This window comes from Alternaria rosae, assembly GCF_020736505.1.
Source record: "Alternaria rosae strain MPI-PUGE-AT-0040 chromosome Unknown BKA58scaffold_7, whole genome shotgun sequence".
Taxonomy (NCBI): Eukaryota; Fungi; Ascomycota; class Dothideomycetes; order Pleosporales; family Pleosporaceae; genus Alternaria; species Alternaria rosae.
In genome coordinates, this window is record NW_025763576.1 from 1,364,030 (window position 1) to 1,385,028 (window position 20,999).

Genomic DNA, 20,999 nt, shown 5'->3' on the forward strand with positions numbered 1-20,999 from the left:
CCACTTCACTTGACAGCATTACATGCTGATCGTGAACGTCAATTTCAGAATGAGAGCCAGAGGTCATGCCAAGCATATACCGTTGCCTCACAACATACGGAGCTTCTGGATTCCTACCAAGGACGGCGACTGTCTGCACATGGTCTACCAAGAATGCCATTATAGGTAAATTTGTACTACTACTGAAACACACAACCTCGTAGACCGATTGCTAAAGAGCAACGGGAAGCTGTCTCGGCGAAGCAGAAAGAGGTTGACTGACGGCTCTAGCAGCTGTCAGGGTGAACAAGAAGGAGTTTCCATGAAGACAATGTCGAGTGGTCGGATGATACGTCGTATCGAGTATGCAGGATACCTGCCAGTGGTACTGCTGAGAACCAGAGCTCCTCCCAAGTCCTTCCCAAGACTGAGAGCCACCTTTTTCGCCAACGGCAGAGTGTATTTGATGAACTGTGTAGGCTGGAGATGTCAAAGCCGTCAGTAGTCTGGTAACGGTGAATAATCTGACCTTTGGCTTTACATTGTATGTGATACGTTCCCTAAGAATGGGCTTGGCTTGAGTCTTGACTTCGATCTGATTGTTATGTTGACCCATTGGCGGCTAAGCCATGAAATTGGGAATGGGCTTAGCGCAAATACCGGAAGGTTGTGTAGCCGAGAGTGAACTAACTCATCTTGACCTCAGACGGGCCGTACGAAAGGGATCGATCTTGGTGTTGCACCACGCTTTACCGATCGTGGCCCACGAGCGGATCCTAACTAAGGGCGATCACCCTTGGTATTCTCGTTCCAGCTTACGTGAACATACTCGAGCTGTGGGGAAAGACTGTTCAGCCTCACTCCTCAAACGCCTCAACTAGGTGAAGGATGGAGCGGGAAGCCATGTACTCGCAATTCCTCCCATCGATCAAGCCATAGTTGCTCTTTCGAGTTAACCACTAAGTTTGAAACGAAAACGTTCCACACCACAGCTGAAGAGCTTCAAATCCTTGATCGGTGATACAATACCAGATACGTCCCGAGCATCCGCGGCACGCTGCCGCTAGACGTAACCCGTTCATAACGCTCCGCATTGGCAAAGAACTCCTCCAAGGCCCTTCCATCATAATGAGGCCGACCGAAGCTCCGCTCTTGTCAAGTTGCGGAGACGACTGCAGGGCGATGGAATCGGTCCGCAATCCTTCGAGCTGTATTTGTCAAAGACTATAGTACTGCGAACTAGTCCTACGAAAATTGAACAGTCCAACGCAGCAGACTTTCTTCTTGTCCGCTTATGCTTTCTCAAACGAGGCGACATTTGTTGGCAAGTCGCGTATTCATCGAAAATCTCTATTGTTTTGCACATACGTCTAGGACTCAGGAAATACACCACACTCTGACATCGAGATCTGCATGCGTTGGGACAATATGCGCAGGATGGTGGAGGATGCCGCACCGGCAGAGCCGGGCATTGGGGTCGGCATGAGGAAGGTCGCAAGCTGCACCGAACAAACGCGCAACCGAAACTATACTTGAACTTCGCTTCCTCGTCAAGGAACGTTCAAGAGTAACAAGCTATGATGTATGAGATTGCAGAGCGGTCAACACATCCTTGAGCCACACGTGACTGTCCGGATCTGACGAATGAGGTGCAGGTACGCAGTTTGAGCTTACCCGAACAGGTCTAGAGAGCTTTACGCCGACCGCATTTCTGTTTTACAGCACCCATGGACTACTACTGCTTGCCCCATCTCTAGTCCTTTTCCCCCGCTTTCAAGATCGCTGGTCGACTGGATGAAGTCTTCGCTTTTCTTGCAACTCTGTTGTTGTTCTCACGATGCTCCACTCTAACATGACTCGTTGACACATGCCTTCTGTCCCAAGGTTGATTCCAAGGCACATCTCGTATATCAGGCTGGCCCGTACAGTACGGTCAAGAACGCGCTTGTCTAGTTGGCTGTCCCCCGCGAAAAGGATTACCGGTGAACCTCTGGATCAAGAGCTGGAATGTAATGTCCAGAAGGTAGCCTAATGGTACATGCGCTATTGGTGCAAGCCCACCCGACAGAGCGTTATTGACACCTCAGCCCAACGGCAAGGCTACAACGGCTCGGTCATCCCGCGCCCGCTGCGACATATGCAGGTCCTGGATAGAATGATGTCTAACCTCACCTGGAAATTGCGTAATACTATGTGCAGGTACACGAATGGCAGTCACCAATAGCATTTGCTGCAGCGTGCTGACGAGTGAGCCCAAGAGTAATTGAGGTTTCTTGCCGCTGTGAGTCTCTATCTAGAAATTTCTGTACACTAGTTGAATGCTCAAAGCTTTATTATAACTGGCGGGCCGAGAAAATACAAAACGACAAGCGTCAAAACTGGTTAGCTTTGCGCAGCTACTCACCGAACGTCATGAGCGACCTTCTCCAGTGCTTTTCGAAACTTCAGCCGCGCCCTTTTGCACATGAATCCTTCACATCAGCGTCATGGTTTTAATGACAGACTCCACTGCTTCGAGGCCACCAGTTCCCATCGGCTTGGCTTGAGTGTGCTGGTACCGTGGATCGTTCAACGCGCTCCTTCATCAAGCATTACGTCTTGCGGCTGAGGGATGGATCCCTCAAGATCACGTAACAATAGAACCATTTGCTATGAGCCCGCCTATCAGATCAAAATCTTATTACACAAGTATAATTCTACATCCATACACTGTTTTCCAACAACAAGCACGTCTCTAGTCGGCCCATTACCCTCTATAAGACATCTGTCTTGACCACATGTAATAGCTGCGAGTCGCGATCACTCCAAAGCAAAGTTCCCGTCGACACTGTCTCTACAGCTCCAGTAACCATCTTAAGAAAGCATCGGCTCAATAAAGATCACCTCGCCAGACTCCCCGATCCTACTGCGACTCCATCACTGGAAATATGTCCCAAGGCCAACAACTCAGCCCTAACCAGCCCACCTCGAAAAGCGATTCCGTTGTAACCGGCGACGAGTCTTCAGAGGCCGGACCAGACGACTGGTCCGACATCAAAGACCCCAACGAAAGACGCAAGATACAAAACAAACTCGCCCAAAGAAGATTTCGTTCGTAGCACCAAGTGTAATAGCCTTTCGGCCTACACTAACATAAACCAGGCGACAAAGTAAAAGAGCAGAAAGAGGAGATGGAGCGAGACGTTGAGAACCAACGACAAGCTGGAGGCGCATACGCACCACCTGAACCAGAGAAGATTGATGCAAGGCAGGCGCTATCGGGTCTGCCGTGGGGTGGCATCTCAATGAGACATATCGTTGAGACGGGGAAGAGCAAGGAACAGAGTTCGCAACGCAATTCCCGTGAGAGTTCGACACATGATGGCGCGTCTTATACTGGTTGAGGGAACCCTTGGCCGTTGTATGGGGCAAAATGTCATGTGCATGTGCGGTGCTGGTAACTACTAATGCATATTCATTAAAACCTTGTGCTATGCTGCATTATGTTCGTTCTGCTCGCGAAAAAACTTGCTCTACTATCATACATTTCATGTCCTGCATGGTACGTCCTTTCATTAAACGTTGACCGCTTCGTAAGATTAGATCGTGAATTCCATGAGCATCAAGCAATTGCACCGACCCTTTCTCTGTCCTTCGCCATCTGCTTGGCCGCGCGCTCAAGCTCTTTCCGAAGACTTCCCTTTGTGCTCTCCATGCCCTGAAAGACGTGTTCGTAGTCAGTGTTGCGTCGCTGGATCAGCGTGCTGAGTACATGCTCGCCATCCTGCGCGTACATCTCAGCGATGTCGTCTACACTCGTCTCGTTGTCTACAATATGTCGCATAACCCGCTTGGAAGTTCGTATCATCAATTCATGAAGATCGCGCTGGTGCGGCTGCAGACTCGCTTCCCAGTCCATCTCTTCTGCTTGCGAAGTTGGTAGAGGTGGGTCCGTTAATGGTTCGCGTACGGCAGAGGTTGAGCTATGGCTACTAGAGGAGCCTAGGTGTGGCGGGGAGGAGTGGAAGTGTATCGGCGAAGCGTTGAAGAAGTCATTGACAGCTTCCTGATTGTCCTCATCGCCACCGATGAGAGTATCGTCCTCGTGATATGCTTGCTCAATAGGCCCGTCATCGTTCAATTGCTGGATCCCTTCGTTAAGTTGTTGTGATTGGTCCATGGTCTGATGAGTCGCTTCGAGTGAGTTCCGTGTAGCGAAAGCGACTTGCTGGTCAGCCTGAACGATTGGCTGAGTAGTATCAATGAACTGCTGGTTGAAAAGCAAGGTAGATACCGTCATCTCGCTTCCTGTCGCAACTTCGGGTGTCTTTGGCGTCGTTGTCTTCTCTTTGGATAGCGCTATGGACTTTGGAGGTGTACCAACATGCTTGATATGTCTCTTTGTGTCGTCTTTTTGTTGCACTCCTCCTTGATACCTCGACTCTTGTGTCGAATAGGACGGGTGGGCAGCCCGATCTGTTACACTCGCGACCTTTTGCAACACAACATCGCCATCTTCTGTGCCCGTATAGGGGCCCGCAAATTTGGGATTCGGGCATGCCCTGTCCGTATCGCCTGTAATGACCGGCTCTTTCCCTCCCCAAGGCGTCTTTTGTAGAAGTGGTCGACTCGCTGCAATTGAAACGTCAATCTCAGGGACTGTGTCCTCGTTGAATGAATCTTCTCCAGTCAACCGGCGTATGAACGATGTGGCCTTCTTGCCAGCGGACCGTCGACCGAAGGGGTCGCTTTTCGCGGTCTGCCAATCTCCTGTCTTCTTCTCTGAGGCTATATCCTCACGATCAGCGTGGCCAGAAATCGCTGTTGATTCCGCATTTGGTGACGCGGGGGTAGGTTTGCTGTTGCTGGAGAGCATTGCGGCCTCGACAATAATTGCATGATGCCACTCATCATCTTCTTCGGCCTCATCAGTCACAGGCGGTGACGATGCCATGTAGTGCAAAGTATCATCTCCAGAACACCTCCGTGCTTCTACAGGGGTTTGTGGCCGCACTGGTACTCCCACAAGCTTTCTACTTGGTTTGGTAGGAGTTGACGGTGTTTGAGCGACTCTTGCCGGTAGTGTTGGCTTCTTGAATGGGCTCTCGGAGATCTTGGCAGGCCTTTGAAGACCCAGAAGTCCTCCGATCAAGGTGTGTCGTGACGAAGGGATGGATGACGGAGGTTTCGATGGTTTTGCAAGCGGATGAGACTTCGCGTGTTGTTTTGCACCGGTCACAGTCGACTTCGTGCCCTTGTTCGGCTCTTTACGGGATCTCTTTCTCGAGTTGTCATCGGCCATGGGGTCTGGTGTTGCTTTGCGTTTGGGATTCGTCCTCTTTTTCGGTCTCGTCTGACTTGGTATAAAATCTTCATCGTCGTCTGCTTCATTCTTGTCATGCGATGTGCGGGCCTTAGTCTTAGACTTGGCTGGTTCCTTGTCCGAGGCAGCCTTTGAGCTTCGGGATTCTCTTTGGGGAGATGAAGCAACACTCGATGTGTTCGAAGAAGTAGTGTGGACATCCCTCTTGCTTTCTATAAGCACATCGAGAGCTTCGTCTTCCGGGTTGAACTTTCTGAAGACATCTTGTTTGGTGGCCTGAGATACACGGGGTAGCTTTCCCTTGCCGTACATGCGTTTCGATGTCGACGACGGATGCTGTGACTGGAATTGCAGAGCAGTCGCATCGCTACTGTCTGCGGTAAGTTTCTTGGAAGTGACGCGCTTTGTCCGAAGCGTCTGGGAGCCACTTCGAAGCGATTTTCTTGCGTTTGACTGTCGGATCGAAGGCGAGCTCGCATCGAGGGGCAAGCTTCGAGATACTCTCAAACGAGGCTCACGTCCTTTCTCATGGGCTTTGATGCAACTCTCCCACTCTAATGCGTCGCCCGAATGCTTGAACATCAGCGATAGGTCAGTCGCAATGCGTTGCGTGGAATTAAGACGGTAGCTCCAGGGTTCAGATGTGAGTGTCATGACGAGATCCCACGGTTCATGCTTTGTACGCTGAGCCTGTGAGCTGTGTAGTTTCGACGGTTCTGATCGCGTGTTCAAAATGTGCTCGACTGGTATGTCTATAAACCGGCAATCTTTCAGGTGCTCGTCGGGCGCGATGATGGTCAGCACTCCAGCCTCGACGAGCGCGATAGGAAACGTAGCGCTTGACTCCCGCCATTTGAACCCATCTGTGGCGAATAGTGAGACTAGGTACATGACAGAGGGCTCGCCGGTTGGTCTCGCGAGTGCCAGGTCGCTCAGAATGTCAAGAAAGCCCTGGAACTTCTGCATCCATTCCGCATCGGCCTCGAGTGGAAAATTCGGCGCGCTGTGTCTGACTTTTTCCGTGGACCAGAACCGGCTATACTCGATCCCTTGCTCCAGTGCTTGCCGTATGATAATACCAGCAATAATTTTGATCTGTTCTTGCTCAGTGCCGCTTAGGATGATAGCTCCCAGACTCCGTAGACGCTTAGTCGATGCCCCGATGTGTGTGGCCACCGCCGGCATTTCCAGCATGCCTGCGAGCGCGATGCCGATCCATCGCCGCCGGATAATAGAAAGACCAGGATCGCAGAAACTACTCAGATAGTCCTGCGCGACTGAAGAAAGACCAGAGCTGCTGAAGTCGCGTGCAGAGACAAGTTTGTAGAGATGTATATTGGACGCGTCTTTGTCGGGCAGCTTGAGAGCAGCTTCAAACGAGATTGAAGTCATTGCGACAAAGGAAAGTAGAAGAGAATGAAATTGGCATTTTTTTGCCCTACACGAGCAGGATAGTGGAGTGTCGTTGGAGATGTGGACGCGGGCAATGCAACTAAGGAAGTGAGAGCGCGGTACTGCTAGAATGGAAGTCGCGTCCCATCGGCGTTTGACGTCACAGCTGCAGGCGCGCGCGAGTTTCGCGTGGCGGGCTTGAAACCACGAACACCAACCAACCGTCATTACCTGCACTCTGCGTTCAAAAGAAAGCGCTGCGACTAAAGAAAACCGCTTAGGACGACTAAAGGGGGTATAAGAAAATAGGGGGGTTCCCAGCTTTCGCGGCCACTTGTCACGGCTTTCAGTGGCTGTGAGCCGCATCGATGCCTGCATGCATGCGGTTGTATATTCCCAACATTACTATACTCACCTAGTACCAGTTCCCATGCTTTTCAGTTGGGCATACAGTTGTGAGATGGAAAGCGATGCAGAGATCATTGAAGGTGCCGTATTGAAGGGGAGAAGATTCCGGAAGAACGGCTCCCTCTCCAAGTGTCCCCTCCAAGCGAACGCGCTTTGGACACGCAAGGGCCGCAGCATAGGAACAGAGCGCCCTACTTGTCAAAAGCATGCAGACCTCCTGCAGTCTGGCGTGTCGCGATACAGCAGCTTTCGAGCCTGCAGTTCTTACCCCTCTGCAGCCTAAAAGCGTGGGTCCCATTGGGACGGATGCAGCCTTCTACAGCTGGCCTCAATCCGTGCGAGCCCTGTATCTGCTGCAGGGGCTTCATCCCTCGCACATGTGATTACGCCCCGAACGTGGCTGGTGATTTGTAGTAAGACGGAGGACGGACAAGTGTCTCGACCTCGACAACATCATGGTTGATGACAACAGTAACCGGGCTACGGGCGAGATCACACCCTCCACTGTGCCAATCGTATCGAGCATCAGCTCAAATCGATTACACGTCATTATCGCTGGACTATGGCTTTGTCTTTTTTTATCTGCCTTAGACACTACCATCGTCACGACCGCGCTCATCAAAATTTCAAGCGATTTTGGTGCTCTGGAGCAGGCAGCGTGGCTGATTACCGCGTATCTACTCACATATAATTGTAAGACTCATTCGCTCAGGAGTCTTGTCACTAGATTAATGGCGCAGCGTTCTTGATGATCACAGCAAAGCTGAGCGACATTTGGGGCCTCAGGAGTCTCCTTTTACTTTGCGCGTCAATCTTCCTGGTATTCTCCATGGCTTGTGGTGGAGCACAGACAATGACTCAACTAATCGTGTTCCGCGCTTTCCAAGGCATTGGAGGGTCTGGTCTCTACAGCTTGACATTCGTCACCATCATGAAGATGATTGTACCTGAGAGGATTGGTTTCTACTCTGGCATCGTAAGCTCAGTATTTGCTTTGGCAAACCTGTTAGGGCCTTTACTCGGTGGTGTCATCGCTGATCGAACAACTTGGAGATGGATATTCTTCATGAAGTATGCAAAACGCGGACTATCGAGCTGTGCGAGCTGACTGGAATTAGTGGCCCCATTATCGGTGTCGCAATGGCAATATTGTTCTTCTCGATGCCTGCATTCGACGACGGTAGGACGAATCTGCAACGCATACGCCATTTGGACATATATGGTGGCATCTTGTCTGTCTGCTGGCCTATACCTCTCATCTACGCCCTTCAGGAAGCCGGTGTGTCGCGTTCCTGGGGCAGTGGTGTTATCGTCGGACCACTGGTAGCTGGGATCGCTCTCCTGGTACTCTTTGGGTTGTATGAGTTTTGGATATCGTCCAAGAAACAGAAAGCTTCCATCTTTCCTGTGCAATTTCTTCGGAATGCACCCATGGCGTTGACTTTGTTGTAAGTCTGGAATACTCTGGTTGAGCTCCACTGATGACAAGACAGAAGCCAGTTCCTCTTAGGATTCGCCTTCTACGTTGTCTTCGTTCAGCTGCCACAACGCTTTCAGGGAGTAAACTTTACAAGCGCGGAGCGTGCCGGGATTCTTCTGCTTCCTGCTACCGTTGTGACTCCAATCGGTGCCATGGCGTCTGGACTAGCAGCGAAGAAAGCACCAGTTGAGATTGTTTTGATCTGCTCGATCGCGATCGTATGCGTCGGTATCGGACTTCTTAGTAGTTTGCCGACGTATTCCCACCTATGGCCTGGACTGTATGGTTATGAAATTGTTACTGGCCTTGCTTTGGGTCTTGCAAGTCCGCCATACTTCGTGCTCGTCGCTACTTCGATTCCAGAAAAGGACATCGCTGTCGGTACTGGAGCACTCAACATGGTGCGGACGCTTGGAGGATGTGTCGCCGTCGCCATCTGTTCTGCAATCCACCGCGAGCATTTGAACACAGGGTTGTCCGATTTTTTGAGTCGCGGGGAAATCAGGGAGATGCAAAGTTTGACGTCGTTGACTGCACACTTACCGGACGCTGTGAGGGATCGTGTTGGTGTTGTGTTTGGTAAAAGTTGTAAGTCTCAATTCCATAGACGTAGGAATACAGGACGTACATGCTGATTAGTACCACCGTATCAGACAACAGGCAGTTCCAAGTCATGCTGGCGTTTACAGGACTCAATATCATCGTCGCGGTCATTTTAGCCATCGTTCGAAAGAGATCCGGTTTGTTCGGCCTAATACCTGAAAGGAAAGAAGGAAACGAGTATACAGAGGCTAAAATCGACCAGAGCGGGCCTGCATCGAGTGGAGCACTGGCTCAAGATACTTGTGAGAAACAGGCTCCTGAAATCGCGGCTACACACAGACCGGATGATAACGCGGGCGCGTGCCTTGGAAAACAATGATGAACAATTTACGGTATATCCACATTGTTGGTCACGAGACGCTGTGTGGATACTATCATGGTGGCTCCATGCTGAAGCATTTAGCGATCTCGGCACTACCGCAGTAGGGAAGTCCGGCAGGAAGCACCGAATGGACAGGTATCGAAACCTGCTCTAGCGCATCAGTCAGCGCTTCTCTTTCATAGGATGTGATGGCCTACGCTTGCGGAAAGGATTAAGAAGCTGTACATTTGTCGACTTACCAAGGTGCAGTCCCGAGAAGTGCTTAAGTTCGCACAGTTATATCCGTATTGCTAGCAGAAAAGCATTTGGTGATGTCTAAGCAAGCAACGTCACAAGCGCAGGCTTGTGTGGAAGCTTAGCCGTCCCCGCATCTTGACCCCCGCACACGTTGCAACGCCCTTCACGCTTGAATGCTCGGCATGCAACGCATCAATGCTCGGCATCAAAAATGCTGCGCCGTTGAGATCTGGAACAAACGTGCACATCGTCTCGTTCAAAGGATGAGGCGGCATCAAATACGTTCTGTCGACGCTGTATCGTATCTTCTAGACGGCCACTAGCGGGGGATGTGAATAGTGGGCCACATGCGACACGAGCCTCTTCATCACAACCACAGCTCATTACCGCTTTGAATATGAACAGATCCGAGGACTCAAGAAAGTGCTGAGAATATTGAAACTAAGCTTCGGCATCATCGTACAGTCAGTCAGATCCTCATACGAACGCCACTTCGCTCTTACTTCTGAGTCCTAACTCTCCGCGGGAGAAGTTTCTATGGTGGTGAAGCCAGGGATCGGCAAGCGCTAGGAGGTGGATGGTGGGGATTGGATCCTGGAGGAAAGCACACCAGTCCCTACCGTCATCGGAATAAGATCATCATGAGTGGACTAGATGATAGGCGGCTCAATAGCCTCGGGCTGATGATACCCCAGCCGCTTTCTCCAGTGGTTCGACAATCGGTGACGTTCTTAAGGGACAGCGTCTCGCTCGCTGATCGAGGGGTAATTCCGGACAAGCAAGTTCCCAGTTCCATGGTTGAGAATACTGACTTGTGATACTTCGGACCGCGATTGTTGCTTGACGTTTCTGTGCGAACCCTTTTCTGCGCTCTGGGCTCTGGAATTCACTAAGAGGCTTCTTTGTGGCTTGACATCTCGCCAGCTACTAGCTCACGCCCTGTATCTACGTCGACAATATGGCCTCTGGAGTAGAGCGACCAATCGATAGATCGAGTGAGGAAGAAAAGACTATCGGCGAGGAGCATGTTGAAACGGCAAAACATGTACACACAATCGAGAACCTACCTGATCCCGACGCTGGACTCAGCGAAGAGGAACGCGCTGCGCATGTAAGCTACATCTCAGCTCCTTACCATACACATACTAACACCCCACCCCACAGGACAAAGCCCTCCTCCGCAAACTCGACTTCCGACTAATCCCCTGGCTCTCCTTCCTCTACTTGATCTCTTTCCTAGACCGCACGAACATTGGCAATGCGAAAGTCGATGGCTTGCAAGAAGATCTCAACATGACTGACGGCCAGTACAATGCCAGTCTAACCATCTTCTTCGTCAGCTACTCCGTCTTTGAGCCGCTGACCAATGTGCTGTTGAAGAAGTTACGCCCGAGTATCTTCTTACCACTTATCATGATCTGGTGGGGGATTTGTATGACGTGTATGGGGTTGGTGCATAATTATGCTGGTCTTATGACTGCGGTGAGTCTTTTGCGGTTGGTGACGTGGTAGCAAGGCTTATCTGGCTGACGATGTGTAGCGGTGGTGGCTGGGATGTGCTGAGGCAGGACTATTCCCTGGAGTAAACTACTACCTGAGTTGCTGGTACAGGCGTTCCGAGTTCGGCATCCGAGCTGCGATCTTCTTCTCAGCTGCCGCTCTAGCTGGTAGTTTTGGTGGCCTACTCGCCGCTGGAATTGCGCAGATGGGAGGCGTAGGCGGAAAGCCAGGCTGGGCGTGGATCTTTGTAAGTGCACCTCCAACGCTTCCTCTTACCTATGACCATGTTGCTGACGGTAACCCCAGATCCTTGAAGGTCTCGCCACCATCCTCGTAGGAATAGCAAGTTACTGGATGGTCCACGACTTCCCCGCCGAAGCCACATTTCTCTCTCCCAACGACCGTGCGCGTGTCCTCCGCCGTCTGCGCGCCGACAAACAAGCCTCAGCTGCGCACGAAGAGTTCCAGACCAAGTACTTTTGGCAATCCATCAAGGACTGGAAGACGCTCATGTTCAGCATCATCTACATGGGCGCAGACGGTTCGCTCTATGCCTTCAGTCTCTTCCTGCCCACCATCATTGCCGGGTTGGGCTATAAGTCTACGACAGCGAATCTGCTTTCTGTGCCACCGTATGCAGTTGCAGCTGTGGTGACGGTGGTAGTGGGTTATATTGCTGATCGCACGCAACAAAGGGGTTACTGCAACATGGGAGTCTCGCTCTTTGGTATCGTGGGCTTTGCCATGTTGCTCGGATCTGCAAGTCCGAATGTTCAGTACGCGGGTACATTCTTGGGAGCTGTGGGTATCTATCGTAAGTGAACTCATCTAGCAGCATGGATCGCTTGGTTCTAACAATTTCCACTAGCAACAATAGCGAATACTATATCCTGGGCCGCCAACAACGTCGAGGGCGTGTACAAGCGTGGCGTCACCCTTGGCTTTGTGATAGGCTGGGGCAACATCAATGGCGTCGTTTCGTCGAACATCTACCGCAGTAGGGATAAGCCGCGCTATTTCCTGGGACATGGTGTAGTTCTGGCATATCTGACGCTGTGGCTGCTTGGCGGGAGTATTGTGACCCGATTTCTGCTTGCGTGGGAGAACAAGAAAAGGAGGCAGGGAGCAAGGGACCACTGGATTGAGGGTAAGAGTGAAAAAGAGATTGAGGAGATGGGGGACCAGCGGCCGGATTTCTTATATACTCTCTAAAATGTAGAGTTGAGGCTTGGGTAGAATATTAGAACGGACTCTAGTCGCGTCACAATAGACATGGCACTATCAGAACTTCTGAACGCTAGCTTGTTGAAGTAAGCTTTCAAAGTTCCGACTCAAACGCACTTGGTTGGTAGATCCGTGGCTGGATAAAGTGCAGAAATAGTATATTCGACGGCGTGGTTACTCATGGTATCTGGGAGACAATGTTGCAGCCTCGGAAAGAATCAATAAAGTGCAAGTTCGCAAGCTTTTAGCCCTGCGCCCACAAGTCGAATACATGCCGTAAGATTAACGCCGCCCAATGCATGTCGTTTTATAAATTGACCTCTCTCAGATAAAGGTCAAGTGCTCCAGCTCACGCACCAACCTTTCGAGACTTGACGCTGTTCGCCCGTTCCTTCCTCTCGTTGCGCCGCATCCTCTCCTTCCGCTCTTTCCGATTATCCGCCCTCTGGTCGTGAGCCTCACCGGTCTTGGCTTCCTTCTTCTCGTCAACCTCGACCAGCCAGTCGTTCTCGCCCGCCTTGTTCTTGCCCTTGTAACCCCACTTGGGTACCCAGTCGCCCGTAGCCTCGTCGTAGGCCAGCTTAGTGTCGCGCTTCTTGTTCTTGATGCCCTTCTTCGCAGCAAACTTATCCCACTTGGTGGGCTCCTTGGCTTCGGGAATAGGCTTCTCGCGGGGGAGGGGTGTTGTCGGCGCAGGGAGGACGAGGTGGACGCCCTCTGAGTTTGACTTGATTTCGCAGGTCGAGAGGAGCTGGTTGATGAGGGCTTGAGCGGCATCGCGGGCAGTGGCAGTGAGGGTTGCTTCGTCGGCGCCGGCGGGGACGGGGTTGGGGTCGTTTGCGAGCAGGTTTCCCAGGTCAAAGGTGAAGGGCGTGGGCTTGTTCACAGTAATGGGTCTTTGTTGAGTAAGCAACGGTGTAGTAGAGGACAAAGCAAGCATGCGACGTACAGTCGGCTGGAGACGGTCGAGTCTGCGACGGAAGGTGCGCCGTTGGACTTGACGTCCATGGCGCCTCCGTTGATTTCATCGGCGAGCTGGGAATGCGTGGGCGAAGTGCCACCGAGCGCGACGCCGCCGTCCATTTCTGTGTCTGACATTTTGCGAGGGTCGAGTGGTTTTGGTAGAATTTCGCTCTGCGCGCCTGCTGCCAAAAGTTCAGAATAAATTTCGAGTCCGTGCACGAGCGGCGGACTCCCGAGGCTGCGACCATCACAGAATTCGTCTCTAGCATCGCCAATTCGCCCATTGCGGAGGGCCAGAGCCTCGACCACCCGTCATGCCGCCTTCCACATGTTTCCGGAGCTTCTCGCAGCTGTCGCTTGATGCCGCCGCCCATGGATGCATTGCACCGCGCGTGCTACGCCCCCAGATAGCCTGCTTTTCCACGTCGTCCGCCCGCTATGCTGTGGTTGGACCCAAGAAGAAGGGCATGACCGCCGCCCCCAAGAAGGGTGTCAAGTCTCTGAACACGAAGAAGGGGAGAGGAGCATCAGGAGGTGACTCGGGCAAGCGGCCAGCCCAAGGCGAGCGGAAAGCCCAACGGAAGCGCATCGTTCTGAGCAACGACAACGCACTCGAAGTATCTTCGCTGCGGGACCTCACCAAGGACAATGTCCTCAGCGAACAGAATGAGGGCAAGGTTATGGGGCTACCACAAGAGACTGTAGTGGATGCGCTGCGAGCCGTCGAGGCATTCAAAACAACCCAGGGATGGGGTCTGTTCCGCCGACCAGCCGTGTTGATGAGAAAGGAGGCGATTGAACTCGCGAGGCTGTTCAAAGAGGCCGAGAGCTCCAAGAAGACAATAAGACGGATACTGTGCGGGCAAAGAATGAGCGGGAAGAGCACATTGGTACTTCAGGGTCTGACTATGGGTTTTCTACGGGACTGGTTTGTGATCAACCTACCAGAAGGTATGGACTGTGATTTCGAGGCAGAGACAAGCCACTAACAAATCTCAGCCCAGACCCTCGTCAACGCGCATACCGACTATGCGCCTCTTCCCAACTCAGAACCGATGCAGTACACTCAAGATACATACACGGCGAATCTCCTCCAGCAAATCCTCATGTCCAACGGAGCATTCCTCGCAGCCACAAAACTTAGCACGCAGCCTGAACTGCCTCTGCCACTTCCTGCGGGCGCTACACTGAAAGAGCTGGCGGCGCTTGGTATGGCCAATCCCGAAGCATCATGGCCAGTGTTTGTTGCGTTATGGAATGAGCTATCTCTACCAGGCCGTCCACAAATCCTGCTTGCACTCGACGGCCTATCGCATGTTATGCGCCACTCCGAGTACATGTCTGCGGAAGTAAAGCCTATCCACGCCCACGACCTGACTCTTGTCCGCCATTTCGTCGATCATCTTTCAGGCCAAAGGAAATTACCCAACGGCGGCGTGGTGCTCGGCGCAACATCACGATCGAACGCCCCCACGTCGCCAGCGATGGACCACTGCATCGAAGCAGCGGTCGCCCGTCAAAAGTCTTCCGAGAAGCTACCAGAATGGAACCCCTACAAGAGCGTAGACGTGCGCGTCATGGAGGCTCTCAAGGACCTCCACAGCGACTCCAAGGAGCTTGATATTATCAACGTTGGCGGGCTGACCAAGGAAGAGGCCAGATCAATCATGGAGTACTATGCCGAAAGCGGCATGTTGCGACACCAAGTCAACGAGGGCTTCGTAGCGGAGAAGTGGAGTTTGGCGGGTATGGGGAACATTGGCGAGCTGGAGAAGGCAAGCGTGCGGATGCGGTTGTAGTTGTATTATATGGTGGCACCAATCATAAATCAGGCATGTCAATGTTAAGTATCGTTTGGCATTGCTAGTTGTAGCGGCATGTTCAGACCAACGGACTTTCCCATGGCCCCTATCCATATGGTCATATACTTATCTGCTGATATAACGCTCTCGACACTGGCCTCCATCACATCAGCCGTCTGACATGGATGGATGAAGAACACAGGTCTGTTGGTTAGCGGGTGCTCCTGCGATGGTTAGTTGAATCCAACACATGGGATCACACTTCTCACAGTGATAGTAATGCCTCCAATGACACCAGCATTCTCTGTTTGAGCTTTGAACTGCGGCGGGACCAAGTGCTCGTACAACGTAGTCATTGTCGGCGGATACCGGTGCTGAGGGTCACGAATGCTGATGTACAAGACGGGCATGCGATAGACATCCGATAGGACAATGTCGTAGTCTACAACTGGCTGGGGTGCTACGGCATCGCGAAGAGCTTCCTACCTGAACTGAGCTCGTATCGGCAGATCAGGGCCCTGGCATCACCCACCTCGTCGTCGTCCACTACTTCATTCTCTTCAATAGCGTCCCGATCATGCACCGCAGGTCGATCTGCATGGAGCGGCAGATGGGTGGTAATGTTGAGATATACGGACCCATTTCGGTGCCTCTTCTCCACGGAAAGCCACTCGTGCTGCGCGCTACCTCTCAGCTGAAAGCATCGCTGCAGCGCATCGCAGGCCTGCTCAAACTCAATTGCGTCGAGGTGAGGAAAACCTGGAAGCATGCTTTTGCGTGAATTTGTTCGGGCTGAGTAATGCAAATGAGGAAGCTGTCATAGGGTGACTCGGATACAGTTCATGGGTGGCAGTTGACGCAGGTTGCAGGTTGACAAAGTGGGCAGCGTATAGGTGTAGCCGGTACGTCGTTCCGGACCACTCAACAGGGCGGCAGGCTCGCCACGCGCAAATCGGCAGGGGTGGGACGCGACTTCCCCGGCTCCAGGGCTTGGCTGCCTGCAACATCGTTCAAGTCTCGAGGGCGTGCGGACGTTCAATCTCAGTACAGCTTAGCGGCCCAGACTCTCCCGCCCTTACTACTCGTTTCCATCATTCGCAACACTATGCTGCCTATCTAGACACAGTCATACACGCGCCAGCATTGACCCCGTCTCCGTCGCCATCTCCGTCTCGACTCCACTACTCGCCCTTGTTGTCAGGATGCCGGCCCAGACTGAGAAAAGCCAGCTCAAGCGAAACCGCGTATGTAGCCGTTATGCTGCCAAGTATGTGACTGGGAGCGGGCGCTGACGCTTCAATTGCTGTAGTACTCGCAGGGCGAAGAGGCCGAACCAAAGCGCACTCGCCACTCGCGCCTGTCGCCGCCTCCCAACGGCCGTCTTAAGCAGGGACCGTTGCCTTCGCCTGTAACCCACAAGGAATCCACCGGAGACGCTTCGGAAGGCTACAAAGAAGGTACACAGAGTCCCCCGCCTAGCAAGCCAAGCCAGGCACGCGGTGGTCTCTCGTCGCCCCCATCCGACACCCAGCCCTTCTCCCAGTTTGTCTACCCGCCCGACAGCCGGACGTACGCCGTAGAAGATGAAGAGGAAGAGGAAGTCTGGGGCTACCTGGTGCCTATGGATGGCCGGGACAAAGACGTGCTAGTATTGCGCCGGCGACAAGCCTGTCCGGTCCCTCAGGCACTCGTTGGCCAGACCGAAGGAACAGAGCGGGTAAGCAAAGAAGAGTACAAAAAGCAGGAGGACAAATACGAGCAGGAGAAGCAGGAGCACGGTGTACCAGCAGGTGGCTACCTCATCGGTCGCCACAGAGAGTGTGGTAAGTCGCGGAAACAGTCCTTGCCCAAGAATGCTTGTCTGACCATGCCACAGATCGAGTCCTCAGTTCACCTACCGTATCAAACCGGCACTGTCTGCTCTTCACGGAGAAGAAGGGCGGCGATGTTGTCGCTGTACTCGAAGACTTGTCTGGAAACGGAACATTTGTCAACGACATCTTCGTTGGACGGAACAAGCGACGCGAGCTGCGCGAAGGTGACGAGATTGCCATCTTGGACCAAGCCCGCTATGTCTTCAGGTACCCGTTGAAGCGCAACACCCACCGGTTTCGACAACAATACACTATGCAGGAGCAGTTAGGCAAGGGACATTTTGCTTCAGTATACCTCTGCGCAGAGAAAGCGACAGGCGTACGGTACGCAGTGAAGAAATTCGAGAAGCGTTCTGGTCCTGGCGAAAAGTCCAAGGTCGAGGGTCTGCAGCAAGAGATCGCCGTGCTGATGAGTGTTAGCCATCCGGCGCTGCTCTGTCTCAAGGACACGTTCGATGAGGATGATGGTGTCTACCTGGTGCTCGAGCTCGCGACTGAGGGCGAACTGTTCAACTGGATCGTCATGAAACAAAAGTTGACCGAGGCGGAGGCACGCAAGGTATTCGTGCAATTGTTCCAGTCGGTTAAGTACTTGGTAAGTTCTCATATTTCCTTCTGGTTCAACGCTAACACATGTCAGCATGAGCGCAACATTGTACACAGAGATATCAAGCCCGAGAACATATTGCTTACAGATAAGGATCTGTCGATCAAGTTAGCTGATTTTGGTCTTGCCAAAATTATCGGCGAAGAATCCTTCACAACCACACTGTGTGGAACTCCGTCATGTATGTTGTCCTATTCCAAAGTACGACAGTATGCTAATGTTTTTCAGACGTTGCGCCTGAAATTCTGGAAAATTCCAACCACCGTCGCTACACCAGAGCTGTGGACGTTTGGTCATTAGGCGTCGTACTGTACATCTGCCTGTGTGGGTTCCCTCCATTCTCAGACGAGCTGTACAGTGAGGAGAACCCATACACACTATCACAACAGATCAAAATGGGCCGCTTCGACTATCCGTCACCGTACTGGGATTCCGTTGGCGACCCCGCGCTGGATCTCATCGACAAGATGCTCACAGTCGATGTTGAGAAACGGATATCAATTGATGAATGCCTGCAGCACCCGTGGACTACGCAAGACAGAATAAGCGTCACCGATAGCACAGACGGTCTCACGGGGGCCATATCCAAGCTCGATTTCTCCAAGCGCAAGATACAACGGGAGCGCACTATGCTTAGTAGCATTAACGATGTTAAGGTCACTCGTGTCATCAACGCCGCTGAAGGCCAAGAGCCCGTCAAGGTTTACGCAAAGAATGGAGTTGAGAACGGTACGAAGATGAACGGCAAGACCCAAGGGGCTGCAGAGGTAAGGCCTGCCGATGAGCGAAATCCTAACGAATTCGTCGAGATGGGCGGTAAAGGCGATCAGACTCTGTACTCGGAAGAGGAGGACGGTTCCCGCTATGCAACTGACCAAAGCCTTGCATCCGCACAGAGCAAAGGTCAGGTGAATTGAGATGGAGTGGTATTTCTTTCGAGCGGAGCGTCTGGCGTATTCTGAGGGTTAAAGGTTATGGGAGTTCTACGGCCGTAAAGGCAGAAGTGTAAAATAGCGGGCTAGGGGCCAGTACATGTACTGCTGTCTAGTCATTTTACGGAGTATAGCGTAGTAAACATCGCGTTTTGCACCGTCATCATGCATGCCTTGGGTCATGGATAAGGTGATGTATCACTCAAGGTACCCGACCATAGAAGAGGGACTTGGAAACGTGGCCCACTATTTACCTCAACATATATCCTCGCAATGCTGCCGTAATGCCTAAAGCAAGTCCAGTCACAAGGCTGCAAAACAGAACAATGAGCAGCCGACTGCCCAAAGTCGTGCTTATGCAGAAAGCCCAGAATTGGCCTGCCCAAACTGCCCAGGCCCACAGCCATAACCAGAACCAGTGCCGGTGCCAAAGGTACAACATTCCAGTCGAGCAAAAGAGGCTTGTACCCAACATCGCCGAAAACCACCATATCTCTTTCTTGAACCAAGTCTTGAGGCCTTCTCGAATACTATGAACTTTCAGTCTAGAGTCAGGATAAGCGTGGAAGATTGTGCCACCCTGGATCTCTTTATCGATCCTTTCTTTGAGCTGCTTCTCCCTAAGCAGTGAAAGATCAGTGTCCTCTACATCGAGCTCAATCCTCATGGCTGCTGTTAATTCGAGAACTGCGCGATATTCTCCACGGACGTCTTCGAAGTGGCCATTGTTGGACGCGATGGCGTAATGTGTATAGATCCACATTATATAGATCCCGACTGTCCATGCGAGCAGCAGTCCAAGGCAGATAATGAGCTCCAAAAGGGAGAATCACCATTGGTAGTCCTATAGTACACGTTCAGTAAGACATCAGTACATCAAGGCTCAATGGCGACCCACTCCCGTGTTCTGACACTTTCCGTGAAGCTCCATGTATGCGTGGTCAAACGTTTTATTTCCCCTCACCCAAGTGATGCTTAGTAGATCGGGGGAGTCTTGCCCCCCAAGGCTCTCGGCTTCGCTTTTGTATGCAGATATGTTGAGAGCGGGTGCGGTTATAAGCTCGTCCATGAATCGAGATGATTCATTCAAGGTTCCGCCAAGTCCATAGTCCTCGACATCTGTGGCTGCTTAACAGGCAAACAGTACTGATCACGTACGGTCTTACATTGAGACACAGCTTCTACCAGGATACACTCAGTCCCGACACTCCATGGTGCGTGGAGTTTACAATACTCTTCTGAGCGCAGCACAGGATCATCTGCATGTTTCGGCTATTGAACGATCCTACTCAGACGGAGATTGAGGGAAACAGTGACAGGAATATGCTCACTTCGACTTGCCATGTCGATAATCCAGTAATTGCCATCCTGTGGGATGACATGTTCTTGGATTCTCCAACCATCGTGTATTACGTAGAGTAGCCGGGAATACTTGTCGAAGGGTACAAGGTTATCCTCGCCATCTTGGACACGAGACACAACGTTGGAGTCGTAGTCACTCATAGCGCTCATGAGCGTAGGAAATGAGAGAATGAAAACCATGGCGGTTTTGGAACGTAGTCTGCGCTGCCAAACGGAACTCTTGATAGTCTGGCATGTTGATAATAGTGAAGCATCATTCTCGATAAATATCGTCCGCAATAGCCGATAGGTGACGGGTCTGTCTTCCATGCATATTGTCAGATACCTTGCGAACTCCCGCCATGATACGACCGCCAACAATAGTTGACCTCCACGGCCCACGGCCTATCAGTTGTCAGTATCGAATTCCGTGCTTTCAAACTCTGGCCAGCTTACAACGTCCCATATAATATCAATCGCTTTTGCTACTGCGAACGTCAGATGTCCTCCACCTAACGTAACTTGGAAAAAGCCAGAGAACGACCACATGCTATAAGTCCTTGGATCCAGACGAAAACTGCCGTCCGCTTGGCAAGCCTCGAGGTCAGAGCGAAACAGCCACACCGCTCCGACGGCGACTAATACCAGAGTGCCTGCAAGACCGAGAATCCAGATGGCCCCAAAGAACCAGCCTAGTCCTCGCAGCCATCGTGTTGATTTAAGGTCTCGCTTGAGGTCCTGGAAGGCGGTATGGACGCTTCGAACGCCGTCGCGGTAATCCATAACCCCAAAATCTGGTGGAAGCGACTGGATTGAATAGAATGGTTGGAATTATCAAGAATGAAGAGAGTGCTGCCAGGGCGATAGTGAGTTCATCTATTGGTAAAGAGAAGGCTGAGACATCGCCACTGCTGGCATGCGTCTACCAGTCGTGGACCCCACGCCTCCCTTCAACTGGCCGCGCTCATCTATGTGCATCGATTTCTCAGCCTTTGACAGCCTACCAACCTACGAGAAACGGCGCTAAGCAGAG

General features: G+C 52.0%; 10 protein-coding genes across 10 annotated transcripts; 5 read left to right on the forward strand and 5 right to left on the reverse strand.

Moving 5' to 3' along the window:
• Nucleotides 1–2,758: 2,758 nt before the first annotated feature.
• On the forward strand, nt 2,759–3,420 carry BKA58DRAFT_388623 (uncharacterized protein). Its single transcript, XM_046170674.1, has 2 exons — nt 2,759–3,069; nt 3,121–3,420. The coding sequence occupies exons 1-2, from the start codon at nt 2,907–2,909 to the stop codon at nt 3,360–3,362; spliced, it is 405 nt and encodes a 134-aa protein (XP_046023437.1). The 5' UTR covers nt 2,759–2,906; the 3' UTR covers nt 3,363–3,420.
• On the reverse strand, nt 3,407–6,673 carry BKA58DRAFT_342344 (uncharacterized protein; the record flags this gene model as incomplete). The annotated part of the gene is made up of 2 exons (XM_046168364.1): nt 3,407–4,300; nt 4,619–6,673. 2 exons carry the CDS (start codon nt 6,671–6,673, stop codon nt 3,581–3,583), a joined length of 2,775 nt encoding a protein of 924 aa, XP_046023438.1. The 3' UTR covers nt 3,407–3,580.
• An 863-nt stretch (nt 6,674–7,536) lies between these two features.
• BKA58DRAFT_412854 (putative MFS multidrug transporter) lies at nt 7,537–9,483 on the forward strand (the record flags this gene model as incomplete). Its single annotated transcript, XM_046172378.1, has 7 exons — nt 7,537–7,774; nt 7,822–8,152; nt 8,200–8,529; nt 8,575–8,885; nt 8,925–9,149; nt 9,215–9,301; nt 9,350–9,483. 7 exons carry the CDS (start codon nt 7,537–7,539, stop codon nt 9,481–9,483), a joined length of 1,656 nt encoding a protein of 551 aa, XP_046023439.1.
• An 887-nt stretch (nt 9,484–10,370) lies between these two features.
• BKA58DRAFT_212078 (major facilitator superfamily domain-containing protein) lies at nt 10,371–12,536 on the forward strand. The gene is made up of 5 exons (XM_046166060.1): nt 10,371–10,834; nt 10,888–11,205; nt 11,264–11,470; nt 11,530–12,037; nt 12,092–12,536. Exons 1-5 carry the CDS (start codon nt 10,682–10,684, stop codon nt 12,433–12,435), a joined length of 1,530 nt encoding a protein of 509 aa, XP_046023440.1. The 5' UTR covers nt 10,371–10,681; the 3' UTR covers nt 12,436–12,536.
• Nucleotides 12,537–12,796: 260 nt separating this feature from the next.
• On the reverse strand, nt 12,797–13,545 carry BKA58DRAFT_441786 (ribosome biogenesis regulatory protein-domain-containing protein; the record flags this gene model as incomplete). Its single annotated transcript, XM_046173849.1, has 2 exons — nt 12,797–13,343; nt 13,397–13,545. 2 exons carry the CDS (start codon nt 13,543–13,545, stop codon nt 12,797–12,799), a joined length of 696 nt encoding a protein of 231 aa, XP_046023441.1.
• A 179-nt stretch (nt 13,546–13,724) lies between these two features.
• Nucleotides 13,725–15,209, forward strand: BKA58DRAFT_441787 (mitochondrial ribosomal death-associated protein 3-domain-containing protein; the record flags this gene model as incomplete). The annotated part of the gene is made up of 2 exons (XM_046173850.1): nt 13,725–14,361; nt 14,410–15,209. 2 exons carry the CDS (start codon nt 13,725–13,727, stop codon nt 15,207–15,209), a joined length of 1,437 nt encoding a protein of 478 aa, XP_046023442.1.
• A 22-nt stretch (nt 15,210–15,231) lies between these two features.
• On the reverse strand, nt 15,232–16,407 carry BKA58DRAFT_211966 (uncharacterized protein). Its single transcript, XM_046166058.1, has 3 exons — nt 15,745–16,407; nt 15,482–15,694; nt 15,232–15,436 (listed from the first exon to the last, which is right to left on the reverse strand). The coding sequence occupies exons 1-3, from the start codon at nt 15,979–15,981 to the stop codon at nt 15,254–15,256; spliced, it is 633 nt and encodes a 210-aa protein (XP_046023443.1). The 5' UTR covers nt 15,982–16,407; the 3' UTR covers nt 15,232–15,253.
• On the forward strand, nt 16,199–18,743 carry BKA58DRAFT_211992 (kinase-like domain-containing protein). Its single transcript, XM_046166059.1, has 5 exons — nt 16,199–16,456; nt 16,522–17,035; nt 17,089–17,681; nt 17,727–17,874; nt 17,922–18,743. Exons 1-5 carry the CDS (start codon nt 16,415–16,417, stop codon nt 18,608–18,610), a joined length of 1,986 nt encoding a protein of 661 aa, XP_046023444.1. The 5' UTR covers nt 16,199–16,414; the 3' UTR covers nt 18,611–18,743.
• BKA58DRAFT_212103 (uncharacterized protein) lies at nt 18,620–19,572 on the reverse strand. The gene is made up of 2 exons (XM_046166061.1): nt 19,524–19,572; nt 18,620–19,469 (listed from the first exon to the last, which is right to left on the reverse strand). The coding sequence occupies exon 2, from the start codon at nt 19,386–19,388 to the stop codon at nt 18,876–18,878; it is 513 nt and encodes a 170-aa protein (XP_046023445.1). The 5' UTR covers nt 19,389–19,469; nt 19,524–19,572; the 3' UTR covers nt 18,620–18,875.
• Nucleotides 19,573–19,897: 325 nt separating this feature from the next.
• Nucleotides 19,898–20,981, reverse strand: BKA58DRAFT_460639 (uncharacterized protein; the record flags this gene model as incomplete). Its single annotated transcript, XM_046174772.1, has 2 exons — nt 20,423–20,981; nt 19,898–20,371 (listed from the first exon to the last, which is right to left on the reverse strand). The coding sequence occupies exons 1-2, from the start codon at nt 20,747–20,749 to the stop codon at nt 19,898–19,900; spliced, it is 801 nt and encodes a 266-aa protein (XP_046023446.1). The 5' UTR covers nt 20,750–20,981.
• Nucleotides 20,982–20,999: the final 18 nt, after the last annotated feature.